The sequence below is a fragment of the Myotis lucifugus genome, unplaced genomic scaffold (assembly GCF_000147115.1).
Source record: "Myotis lucifugus unplaced genomic scaffold, Myoluc2.0 scaffold_0, whole genome shotgun sequence".
NCBI lineage: Eukaryota > Metazoa > Chordata > Mammalia > Chiroptera > Vespertilionidae > Myotis > Myotis lucifugus.
The window spans coordinates 1,318,554-1,331,514 of NW_005871048.1; the positions used below are offsets into that span (position 1 = coordinate 1,318,554).

The 12,961-nt window shown below is 47.2% G+C and overlaps 1 protein-coding gene across 1 annotated transcript in view; it reads left to right on the forward strand.

Moving 5' to 3' along the window:
• Positions 1 to 151: 151 nt before the first annotated feature.
• The window catches only part of PDAP1 (PDGFA associated protein 1), a 16,022-nt gene continuing 3,212 nt past the window's right edge, over positions 152 to 12,961 (forward strand). The window contains exons 1-4 of the mRNA XM_006081062.3: positions 152 to 306; positions 8,304 to 8,395; positions 9,573 to 9,683; positions 11,563 to 11,684. Coding sequence (XP_006081124.1) covers positions 294 to 306; positions 8,304 to 8,395; positions 9,573 to 9,683; positions 11,563 to 11,684 — 338 coding nt within the window. The 5' untranslated portion in view covers positions 152 to 293. The remainder of the gene's footprint in view (positions 307 to 8,303; positions 8,396 to 9,572; positions 9,684 to 11,562; positions 11,685 to 12,961) is intronic.

The following is a 12,961-nucleotide window of genomic DNA, read 5'->3' on the forward strand; positions in this document are numbered from 1 at the left end:
GCCGCTGCTTTTTTGCTCTCACTTTCCGAGGCCAGCCGACTCACGCGTCTCTCCAAGCGGGGAGAGTGGGGGCGCTGTTGCCCGGCAGCGCGCGGACGAGCCTGAACTCAGGCGGCGCGCGGGACAGTCCAGCTCCCCGCAGCTGATTCCCTGAGATGCCCAGTTCTCTTGGAGACGGCGGCGGTGGCAGCGCGCGGAGGGGACAGTGCTGGGCGGAAGAAGTCGAGCCCGAGGAATTTCCGGTTCCGGTGTCAGTGTGAGGCGCCGCCGCCGCCGCAGCTGCCAGAGCCGCGATGCCTAAAGGAGGTGAGGAGCGGGCGCGTGAGCCCCGTGGGCCTCGAGGGGCGATCCCAGTCTGGCTTCCGCTGTCCCAGCCCCCGGGCGTCTCAGAGAGCGGCGCAGAGGGCGGATGTCCGTGCCGGCTGAGGGCCAGGCCTAGGCCTCGACGCCGAATTGTCCGGATGGGGAGACTGAGGACCATAGTGGCCTCATACCACTCCCTCGGGGGTCTGCGGAGACTCGGAGGCTCTGGGTCCTCGCCGACGCAGAAGGCCAGACCTAGGGCGCGCTTCTCCCCGGGGGCGGGGGGGGGGGGGGAAGGTCTGGAGCTTTCTCTGTTCTAGGCTCGCCAGACACTGAGTCACCGTGTCCAGCGCCTGTGCAGCGCCCGCTTGCCTCGTGTGTAAAACGTGGGCCCTCCCGGGCTCTGGGCGAGAGAGGCCTGCCCAGTGAGACATAAGGTGATGCTCCTGAGCCTGGCAGACTCCGCTTTGACTGCCCTCTTCAGCAGCGGCTTGAGGTGTATCTTTGAGCCAGTCGCTTAAATTAACCTCCCTGTGTCTTGGTTTCCTCATTTGCAAGTAAGGGTTATAATTGTCCCTACCTCATAGTATTGATGCGAGGCTTAAACTAGGTAATCCCGTGGCGTGCGCATAGGTGCCTAGTGAGCTTTAACTCTTGTTATTTGTAAACTTTGTCGGTTCCTTGGCCAGGAAGGTAAAGAATCCGTGGCTTCCCAGTACATTGTTCATCCTCCTCCATCCTTTTTTTCCTAAGAGTCAATAGTTCTCGATTTGAAGCCCATCGGGTGGCTCTGGACCGGATATTTACCATCTTCCAGACTGTTCTCCTCATCTGGAACACCTGGCTGATCACCCTTAAGTTGGAGAGTTGGGATTAGGGGTAATAAAATGATAAGAGTACTTGAAGTGCCTGGGTAGCTCCTGGCACAGAACAGATATTCAGTTAATGTTGGCAGCTCATGTGTCATGTTAAGATGTATCATTCCACAGGAAAATCTACTTGGAACTTTTTCAAACCTAAATGACTTCTTGACTCTACTTCCAGAGATAATTGGACTTTACAGAGTTTAATCCATTTAAGCCTAGGTATCTGCTGGTTTAGTCTGCGGTAGGGAAAGCCACGTCTCCTCTCTGTTCCTTAGTTTCCTGTTATGCACAAGGAGGATGCTAAGTGAGCCCTTCTGACTCCACAATTCTGGCTCTAGGAGTTCTACTTAATAGATACTTTGAGGCAAGGTTGGAGGGTACAATTAGAAAGTCCTAAATATGAATTCTTGGTTAAATGACATGGCCTTTTGACTTGTGAAAAACTTTATGTATACAGATTTACATTTATTGCTTTACATTAATTTGCTTCAAAAGCAAAGCAAAACATGAAAATGTTAAAGTATCAAATTCCTCATGAACAAAGAACCAATATTTGTTTCCGCTTAAAAACTGAAGCATTTTTAAAGGCATGAAGAGCTGATAAAAGTTATTGTAGACCAAACTAAGGTCAGCATCCCATAGCCAAGTGTGCAGGATGGAAGCCTATAGTAGCCAATTTTGAGTTGTTACTAGTGCCTGGAATATTCAGAGGGCAAGAAAGGGTGTTGGTTTCTTAAAATGGCAAGCTTGGTCTTTCACAATGGGACTTTCATGAGCATAGACTGAGACACTCCTGGGAGCCCAGGTAGTCATTAAAAATGGGTGGTGCCCTTTGTAGCAGCCCAATTATAGCTATGCAGCTGCTGTCCAGGAAATCAGGGAGGCCAGTATCTGTGTTGCTGTCTCTGGAGTCCAGAGCAGCTCTGACTGTCTAACAGATTCTCTGCTATCAGTGAGAGACTCACGGAAATTAGGTGGACCACAGCTTTCAGGAAAGGTGGGGATGGGTCAAAGCCACAGTTAACCCAGTATCCTCTGGGACCAGTAGAAGGGCTATAAAACTGGCTGATGGCTTTAGCAGGGGTCAGTCTATAAAACTGATACTCTTAGATGAACTTGCTAATCATATATATTTTTTAAATTTCAAATTTTTATTGTTGAGAGTATTATAGATGTCCCTCTTTTTCCCCCCTTGGCTCCCCTCCACCCAGTTCCTGTCCCACCCCAGGCCTTTACCACCCTATTTTGTGTCCATAGGTAATGCATATATGCATGTAAGATTTTTGGTTAATCTCTTCCCACCCCCCTTCCCTCTGAGATTCATCAGTCTGTTCCATGTTTCTATGCCTCTGATTCTATTTTATTCATCAGTTTACTTTGTTCATTAGATTTCTTGTTTATTTTATTTTAAGATTCAATTGTTGATAGATATATGTGTATTGCCATTTTATTTTTCATATTTTTAAATAGTTTTTTCTTCTTCCTCTCATATATTTTTATTGATTTCAGAGAGGAAGGGAGAGGGAGAGGGAGAGATAGAAATATCAGTGATGAAGGATAATCATTGATTGGCTGCCTCCTGCACACCCCCTAGTGAAGATCAAGCCCACAGCCCAGGCATGTGCCCTTGACCAGAATCAAACCTGGGACCCTTCAGTCCGCAGGCTGATGCTCTATCCACTGAGCCAAACTATCTAGGGCATCTTCTTCCTCTTTTTAAAGAATACCCTTCAGCCTGGCTGGCGTGTGACCTCCAGAATCAGGAGGTCACAGTTTGATTCCCCATCAGGGCACATGCCCGGGTTGCCGGCTCGATCCCCAGTGTGGAGCATGCAGGAGGCAGCCAATCAGTGATTCTCATCATTGATGTTTCTATCTTTCTCTCCCTCTCCCTTCCCCTCTCTGAAATCAATAAATATATATTAAAAAACAAACAAAAAATGAATACCCTTCAACATTTCATGTAGTACTGGTTTGGTGATGATCTCCTTTTGCCTTTTCTTGTCTGTGAAGCTGTTTATCTGACCTTCAATTCTAAATGATAGCTTTGCTGGGTAGAGTAATCTTGGTTATAGTTCCTTGCTATTTATCACTTTGAATATTTCTTGCCACTCCCTTTGGCCTGCAAAGTTTCTGTTGATAAATCAGCTGACAGTCGTATGAGTACTCCCTTGTAGGTAACTGACTGCTTTTCTCTTGCTGCTTTTCTCTTTGTCTTTAGCTCTTGGCATTTCAGTTATTATTTTTTTAAAGGAATGGGTATTTAATTTTTTTGTTTGTTTTGTTAATCCTCACCCAAGGATATTTTTCCATTGATTTTTAGAGAGTGGAAGAGAGAGGGAAAGAGAGAGAGAAATATCAATGTGAGAGAAACACTTAGATTGGTTATCTCCTGCACAAGCCCTAACTAGGGCCCAGGCTAGGGAGGAGCCTGCATCCAAGATATGTGCCCTTGACCTGAATGGAACCCGGGACCCTTCGGTCCACAGGCTGATGCTCCATTCACTGAGCCAAACTGGCTAGGGCTTGGCATTTTTTTTCTTCCTTTTATGGGGGAAGGGGAGGGGAGCATGGAGCAAGGCTGCCCCAGAGGCGGCGGACCTGTTGCAAACCAGTGGTGGTGGTGGCGGGACGGCGCAGGTCCGCACAGCACTCCCCACAGCCGGGGCACCTCAGAGCCTGGGCCCAACCCTGCCGGGCTCCGGATGCGGTTTTGTCTCCTCCATGCTCTTGGCCGCAGGCTGCCTCCTCCTCTCTGAAACCAATTAACCCGGGCTAGGGCTTGGCATTTTAATTATGATGTGTCTTTGTGTGGTCCTCTTTGGGTTCCTCTTCTTTGGGACTCTCTGTGCTTCCTGGACTTATAAGTGTACACGTGATTTTCAAAAATTAATTCTATAGTATATCTATATATATAAAAGCCTAAGCGACTGTTACGACTGGCCGACTGATCGCTATGACGTGCACTGACCACCAGGGGGCAGACGCTCAACGCAGGAGCTTCCCCCTGGTGGCCAGTGTGCTCCCACAGCCAACCTCCCGTGGTCCCTCCCCCACGCCAGCTGGCCCCGATCCAGACTGGGTGAGGGACCCCACCCATGTACAAATTCGTGCACTGGGCCTCTATTAGGCTAATAATTAGCCTAACATGTCTACCCCTAATAAACCAGCCTAATGATAACAGCCTAAACCAGCCGTGGGCAAACTACGGCCTGCGGGCTGGATCCGGCCCATTTGAAATGAATAAAACTAAAAAAAAAAAAGACCGTACCCTTTTATGTAATGATGTTTACTTTGAATTTATATTAGTTCACACAAACACTCCATCCATGCTTTTGTTCCGGCCCTCCGGTCCAGTTTAAGAACCCATTGTGGCCCTCGAGTCAAAAAGTTTGCCCACTCCTGGCCTAAACCTATCAATAGTATTCTTTTCCAGTTCTCTATCTACCCTACTACTTATACTATCCACCTGACTATTACCACTTTTGATTGTTGCTAGTCAATTTCACCTGGCCAAAGAAACTTAAACGGGAAAAATTATTATACTATTATATTCTCCAAATGTTCTTGATCATAACATTTTCAGCTACAGAATTTTACTTTACATCTTATTTGAAGCCACACTAGTCCCCATTCTTATTGTTATTACCCACTGAGGGCGGCAGACTGAGTGACTTAATGCATGAATTTATTTCTTATTTTACACTCCAGTAGGGTCACTACCTTTACTAATCACATTAACTTACATTCAAAATACTGTAGGCTCACTAAAATTTCTGTTGACCCAATATTGAGTTAAACCATTAGTATCTTCTTTTTTAAATATATATTTTATTGATTTTTTTTTTTTACACAGAGAAAGGGAGAGGGATAGAGAGTTAGAAACATCGACGAGAGAGAAACATCAATCAGCTGCCTCCTGCACACCCCCTACTGGGGATGTGCCCGAAACCAAGGTGCATGCCCTTGACTGGAATCGAACCTGGGACCCTTCAGTATGCAGGCCAATGCTCTATCCACTGAGCCAAACCGGTTAGGGCCCATTAGTGTCTTCTTGAGGTAATACATTATTGTGACTAGCGTACATGATAGCTTTTATAGTAAAGATACCTTTATATGATCTCCATCTCTGACTGCCTGAAGCACATGTTGAAGCCCCTATTTCATGTTCTATAGTATTAGCAGCTGTAATGCTAAAGTTAGGATGATACAGAATACTATGAATTACTATATTATTAAATCATGTTACTAATTTCATAGCATACCCTTTCTTAATATTATCTTTATGGGGTATACTATTTCTTTCACCAGGTAAGGGAAGTTTTCTATCATTATTTCTTCAAATAGGTTTTCAATGTCTTGCGCTTTATCTTTTTCTGGAACCCCCATAATGCGAATGTTGGTATGCTTGAAGTTGTCCCAGAGGCTTCTTACACTATCTTCATATTTTTGGATATTTTTTTTTCTTTTTGCTCTTCTGATTGGGTGTTTTTTGCTCATATTCCAAATCCTTGATTGAATTCTCAGAATCCTCTACTTTCCTGTTGAATCCCTGTAAATTATTCTTTATTTCAGTTAGTGTATGCTTAATTTCTGACTGGTCTTTTTTTATGTCTTTGACATTCTCCCTGAGATCCTTCAAAGTCTCACTAAGTTCCTTGAAGCTCTCATTAAGTCTCTTAAAGCTCTCATTAAGATCCTTGAGTAATCTTATAACCATTGCTTTGAACTTTGTATCCAGTAGTTTGCTTGCTTCCATTTCTTTCATTTATAACATGTTTCTTTGTCTCCCCATTTTGGCTTCTTCCCTGTGTTTGTTTCTGTGTATTAGGTAGAGCTGTTGTTTCCTGGAATTGGTAGAGTGGCCTTGTGTAATAGGTGTCCTGTAGGGCCCAGTATCTCAGCCTCCCCGGTCATCTGAGCTGAGCACTCTAGGTGTGGCCCTGTGTGGTCTGTGTGCACAGTCTTGTTGTAGTTGAGCCTGGGAGGAATTGGCCTCCAGGCCAATTAGCTGTGAGGACCAGCTGCGTCTGCAGTGGAAGAGCTGCTATGCAGGAGACACCTCTGTGGAGCAGGACTTCCTTCAGTGGGGTGTTGATGCTCACTTTGTCTGCCCCTTGAGTGTGTCACTGTTGGATGTGTAGAGTTGTAACCTGGTATGGTCTGAAGCTGTCCACTGGGTCACTGGCTCTGGGGCTTCCCAGGAGGTGCAAAGTCAACCACTGGCTGGGGCCACCCTACAGGAGCTACAGTGAGATCTGCAAATGGCTGCTATTTGTATTGGGCTAGGAAGTGCTCAAGCGCGGTCCAGCTGTGAGGCAAGGCAGGCTGGTGCTAGTGCTGGGTCTTGGGCCTTTTTATTGATAGGTTTGGGGTAAGCTGCCCCCAGCTGCTGCTTGTTTAAGAGAATTTAGCAAAGTCTGAAGCTTGAGCCCAGACAGGCCATTCATATGGTTAAGCAACTGCAAACAGCTTGGGAGGGGGCTGCAAATTGGATGGGGCAGGGTCTCAGGGAATCATCAGGGTGGAGCAAACAGTGTGTTTCAGGCTGATGGAGACTCAGATATGGCTGCCAGTCAGCTCTGCGATGGGGGAGGTTCCAGCACAGGAACAATGACCCCGGCAAGCACCCCTGTCTGGGAGAAAGCTGCCCCCGAGTTTCTGCCCTGATGCCAGACCAGTTTCTCCCTGTATGTCCCTGGATTCCCCCAAAGCCGCTGCCCAGCGCTGGAGCTCAGAGGAATTGGGACCCCGTAAGTTTATGTGCAGGCCCTTTAAGAGGAACACCTGGGACTCGACTCCAGCAGCCTCCATGTCACTCAGGGATAATCCCCCACTAGTTTTTACAGCCTGAAGTTATGGGGACTTATTTTCCCAGCTCTGGAACCCTGGGCTAGGGGTCTGGTGTGGGGCTGGGACCCCCTGCTTCTCACGGGAGGCCTTGGAGATATCCCTCCCAATTAAAGAAATATCACATGTGGGTGTCAGACCAGCCTGTTCCATGCCTTGACTCCTTCTACCAGTCTCAGTGTGCTTTCTTCTTTACTTTTCTAGTTGTAGGACTTCCATGCAGCTGGATTTCAGGTGGTTCTGAATGATGGTTGTTCTGTATTTTAGTTGTAATTTTGATGTAGTTGTGGGACACGGTGAGTACCAGGGTTTACCTACACTGCCATCTTGGTTCTCCCGCTAGTCATATTTTAACTCTTAGATGGTAGTCAGGTTTATTTTCAACTTTAACTATGTTTCTTACTACAACTACAAGAAAGTTTTCTCCAATAGGTTTTAGGTTTTCTCTTTCTATAATACCACTTAGATGAAGTATCTTACATTCCCTAGCATCTGTAGTAAATCACCTATGTGGCTTTGTCCCTCCCCCCAATACTATATGTTAGAGAGAAAGGTGAGAATCACAAGAAACATTTGTATAGTGCTTATCCCATGCCAGGCACTGTCCCAACAGCTTTACATATGTTAAATCCATCTTCATGACAACCCTATGAGGTGGGTAGGGACACAGATGAAGAAGCTGAGATTCTTAGAAGTTAAATACCCGCCCCAAATTATAAAGGTAGTAAGTGGTAGAGCTGAGATTTGAACCCCAGGGTTGGATTGCAGCATATGTGCTCTTCACCATTCTGTTTTGATCTTAAGTCTCCTTGTCTATAAAAGAGGACCAGTTGTGGCTCCTGCACCATAAGTTTGTTCTGAGGATCAAATGAGTTCATGGAGGTCACAGAACATTTTAAGTAAAAAGGACTGTAGTGACAGCAAGGATGTGTTACATGTTCTCATAGTTGCATCTATCTGCTATGTTTGGATTCTAAGGGACCAGGTGATTTATCCAGTCACTACATGCAGTATGCTCTCCCCCATATCCTCCCCTCAGGTCTTGTTTGTGGGAACCTGCATCCAGCACATAGTTAGTGCTGCATCAGGTGGTCACATGTTGCCTCTTTTTCCTTTGAATATATGAGGATGGGGGAAGTATAGGTTTGGGTTGTGTTTGGTGAGGGACAGGTGAGGTCTGCAATCTCTGATGAGAGTGCCTCAAGCAGGACATAGCTCTCTGGGGCTCAGCAATCAAGGAAGCTGCTTCCCTTCCTTCTTCCTAAATTGCCAATCCTCTTGCAGGGAGAAAGGGAGGCCACAAAGGCCGGGCACGGCAATACACGAGCCCCGAGGAGATTGACGCACAGCTCCAAGCTGAAAAGCAGAAGGCCAGGGTGAGTACATGCCTGTCCATGGCATTGTGTCCCAGGGTGGTGCTCTGCCTCTGGCACCCAGATAGTCCTGGCAAGGACCACCCATTCTCAGGAAGAAGCCTACACCTGGAATCTGGGGGAGCAGCAAGGAGCAGGCATGAGTCTCAGAACAACCAATGCTGGCCATCCTCTGATTGGATCCATTAGAACTTTGTTCAGTCAGCAACAGTTGCCTTAGGGAGTCGCTGTTCTTGTTCCTGTGTTCCCACCTTCCAAGGGTTCTCCCTTTGCCAGGCTCTAGGTTGAGCTCCCAGCACCACCCCTTGTCTGTTCCAGCCATGCAGGACTGCTTGCCAAACCCAGCATATGATGCCCTGCCTTCCCACACCCCTACCAGGCAAAGTAACATTTGTTCCCGAGACCTTGCTCAATGTTACCTCTTCTGTGACTCTCACTGGTGCTACCCACCCTTCCCTCTCCAGTGCAAGCTTAGTAGTTATCTCTACTTTGCTTTTTCCAGACAACTTAGAGGAAACAAAATATGTTTCTGTCGTTGTTGTTCGTGTCCCCTACCACACCATTAGATCCTCATCTGAAGGAAGCACAGTCAGGTTAGGGTAGAGGGGCCTGGGTACAGGGAAGGAGGGCCTGCCTTGTGAAGGGGCTGGCAGCTGAGCAGGACCTTGGAGAATATGTACAGGTTTTGTAAGGGATCTCTTTGGTGGGGAGGCAAGAAAAGTGGAGGAAAGTGGTGTGCCAGGGCGTTGTCTTGGGAAGCTGGTGTAGCAGGGGAGGACTTGCCCCAAAAAAGTAAGTATGATTTGACACCAGCACATGGCAGCTGGGGAAGCAGAAGAGGAGCTGAACAGTACTAGCACCACAGCTGAGTCCTTCTGACTTTGGGAGATGAGGTACCTAGCCTGGGAGAAGGGGAACAGGGCCTTTATGGCTGTGAGGGGCTTGCTGGACTGTGGGAATGACTTCCAGGCTGCAGAGTCTAGTGGATAGGCTGCTTCTGACCCAGGTGCCCCCGGAGGTACCAGGATCTTGGAATAGGAGCCTTGTCATCCTTGATCTAGGCCTTCTCAAGGTCCACAGTCTAGATGTAGTTGTGGGGGAGCGGGGGGAAGGGGGGTGTCATAGTCTTGGGGTTTTGTTTTGCATTTTTAATTCTGTAGGTTGTCCATTTCTGAAATAGGAAGAAGAGGAACAAGGAGAAGAAGATGGAGATGGGGCTGCAGGTGACCCCAAAAAGGAGAAGAAATCACTAGACTCAGATGAGAGTGAGGATGAAGAAGATGATTACCAGGTACTGAGCTTGGTGGGGACCTGAGACCTGAACGCAATTCATTCAACGAACATTTATCAAGTGCCTGTTGATCACCAGTCCCAATGGTAGATGCAGACAGAGTCCTTGCTCGTAAGGGTTTACATAACGATGTTTTGTCAAAGATTGACCACATATATGATGGTGGTCCCTTAAGATTATAATGGAGCTGAAAATTTCCTGTCATCTGGTGACATCATAGCCGTTGTAACATTGTGGTATAACGCATTACTCACAAAATGTTTATGGTGAGGCTGTGTAAACAAACCTACCAGTCATGTAAATGCATGGCACGTACACTTACTTAGGCTATACCATCTAGGTTTGTGTAAGTATACTCTAATGTTCGAACAATGACGAAATCGCCTACTGATGCATTTTTTAGTATGTATCCCTGTTGTTAAGGGGCATATAATTGTATGGACAATAGGGAAGTAAATGAACAGTGTAATTTCAAGTAGTGAGAAGTATTACAGATAAAATGGATGAGCGGCATGCAGAGCAGTCGAGTAGCCAGATTAGCAAGTGCAAAGTTCCTGGGGTGGAACCTGATCATGTTTAAAAACAGAAGGAAGTTGGTGGGACTGTGACTTGGTGGATAAGGAGTAGAGTGGTTAGGGATGAAGGAGGAAAGGTTGGCAAGGGCAGCTCTGGTATGGCTGTTGAAGGGGTTTGGGTTTCACTGTAGGTGGGCAGTGGGCAGCTGGTGGAGGTCTCGAAGTTGGAGAGAGAGAGGGCCAGATTTGCTTTTAAAATATTGTTTTGGCTGCTCTGCAAAGAGTGAATTGTGGGGTGTTGAGTTTGGGAAGCAGTGAGATGTTGGTAGGTATCCAGACGAGAATTTGTGGTTTATATTAGGGTGGTGGCAATGGCAGTGCAGAAAAGTGGGCATATTCAAGCCATATTTTAGAGATAGACTTAGTGGAGTTTGTTGAGGGTTGGGTGAGGGGGCTGAGGTAAGAAGGAATAAGGCCATGCTTAGGATTCTGGAGAGGAGCAGGGTGGCTGGGGGTGAATCTTGAGTTCTGTTTTAGACACATTAAGTTTGTGATATCAGTTATCCAAGTTGAGGTGCATATATGTAGCCAGATTGGATATAGGTATCTGCAGCTCTGTATAGTGGTCAGATTGACTGGTGTTTAGAAGCTATCTTTCTGGTCACTTTATTAAAGAGAAAGATGGGGTTGACAGGGTCTGATACTTTGACCAAATCTACTACATCAAGAACTTTAGCTCTTATTTCTTTCTGAACCTCTCTGGGATGTGGGAGGTGCAGGCTCCAGGTATTTGGGCCAGCATTCAAAACTCATAGGCTGTGATCTGATGGCTAAAGTCACATTTCCCTCCTGTCAGCTTAGATGGCTAGGAATTAGAATTGGTCCTGAGATCATCACTGGCCCACTGTACTCTGGGGATCCAGCATTGCATGTTGTAGTCAGGCGTGAGATTCCATGGAAAACAGCTTAGGAAGTCTGAACTTAAAGTGGAGGAGTAGTAAGTGCTCTGTGCTGGGAGATTTTGATTTGGGCTTGGGTTCACATCTCATCTATTGTTTACTTATTGGTTGGCCTTAGGCAAGTTATTTAATCCTGTGCCTCCATTTTATCACCCTTGAAAGTGGGATAATAATCCCTGGCTGCTGGGACTTAGCATAGGTTGGGCTCTAAGTCATATGCACTCGCTCTCCTTGTACCTCCCAGGCTGGTAAAGACAATCCTATGAGGTTTTGGGCCAAGCATCTGGGGTGGGCTGGGTGGAACAGGAGTTTGTCCCCATCCAGATGGGCTGTTGGGAGATGTTGGAAGTGGCCTTCAGGGGCTCTGCAGGACTTCTCCAACAGCCACTTCTTGTCCTATCTTAGCAAAAGCGCAAAGGTGTGGAAGGCCTTATCGACATCGAGAACCCCAACCGAGTGGCACAGACAACCAAAAAAGTCACACAACTGGACTTGGATGGGCCCAAGGAGCTTTCAAGGAGAGAACGGTAACCTCTGCTGCTGGGCCTGGTGACCTTAGCACACAGGCCAGGGGCTGACCTGTGGGGGCTGAGGCACCCACCTCCACTGAGGCCCCCACTTCCTGGGCTCTGAGGTCTCCAGTGGCTTCAGCTATGGTGTTGATCTCTGTTTCATCTCATTCCCTAAAGCAGTGGTTGTCAACCTTCTGGCCCTTTAAAACAGTTCCTCATGTTGTGACCCCCAACCATAAAATTATTTTCGTTGCTACTTCATAACTGTAATTTTGCTACTGTTATGAGTCGTAATGTAAATATCTGATATGCAGGATGGTCTTAGGCGACCCCTGTGAAAGGGTTGTTCGACCGCCAAAGGGGTCGCGACCCACAGGTTGAGAACCACTGCCCTAAAGGCTCTCTAGAGCAGCGGTCGCCAACTGGTGGTCTGTGGACCACTGGTGGTCCATAAGGTCCGAAAGGTTGATGACTGCTGCTCTAGAAGCTTCTCCACAAAACAAAAAAGAATTTTAAAATTCACCAATAGAAACAGGAGAGCAGATTCAGACCTGAGTTTTGCACTTGAAGTAATCCCCAGGGTTACAGAGGGTTTTGCCATAGTTCCTGCTTCCATTGCACCCCACTCCAGGGACACTTCCCTTATCCAGTCTGATCTCATCATTCCTGGCCTGTATCCATCTGTAATGTCATGGCCATGAGATGAGGAGGGGATTTGGGGCCTATGGAGTCCAGAAGACAGCACAATGCAGAGAGATCCACTGGCTGCCCAGCCCTCTCCAAGTCTTAGGTGAAAATGGAGCAGCAGATAGCTTCCTTATAGATTGTGTGAGGATCATCGTCAAGTACCAAGGTGCCCTGCACACGGCCAGTTTTCCATAAGCAGTAACCTGACTTTTGATGGCTGCCAGGTGACATCAAAGGCCTTATAAGAGGTTGAAGGTCGTTAGGGAAAGCTGCCCTGTTTTTTCTTCTGACTAGGCTGCTGGGATTTAAATTCATCTCCCTGTGCTGGCTCCATGATGGGGTCTGTGAAAATCCCACAAGGTCTATGAAAACCCATGAGGAAGGTCCAGAGCTTGGGATGTGATTAGAGGCTTTGATGGACTCTATTCCTCCAGTAGATTCCTTCTCACCAGTGAAAAGGGATCCTGTTGCTGCTCCTGCCTGTTGGGTTGCAGAGTGAAAGCCATAGAGACCTGCACCCTGCCTGGCACTTAGCCTTCACTGAGGGGGCCCTGCAGAGCCTTCAGGCAACCTTGCTTATCATTCCAGATGCTTCCGTGCACCCC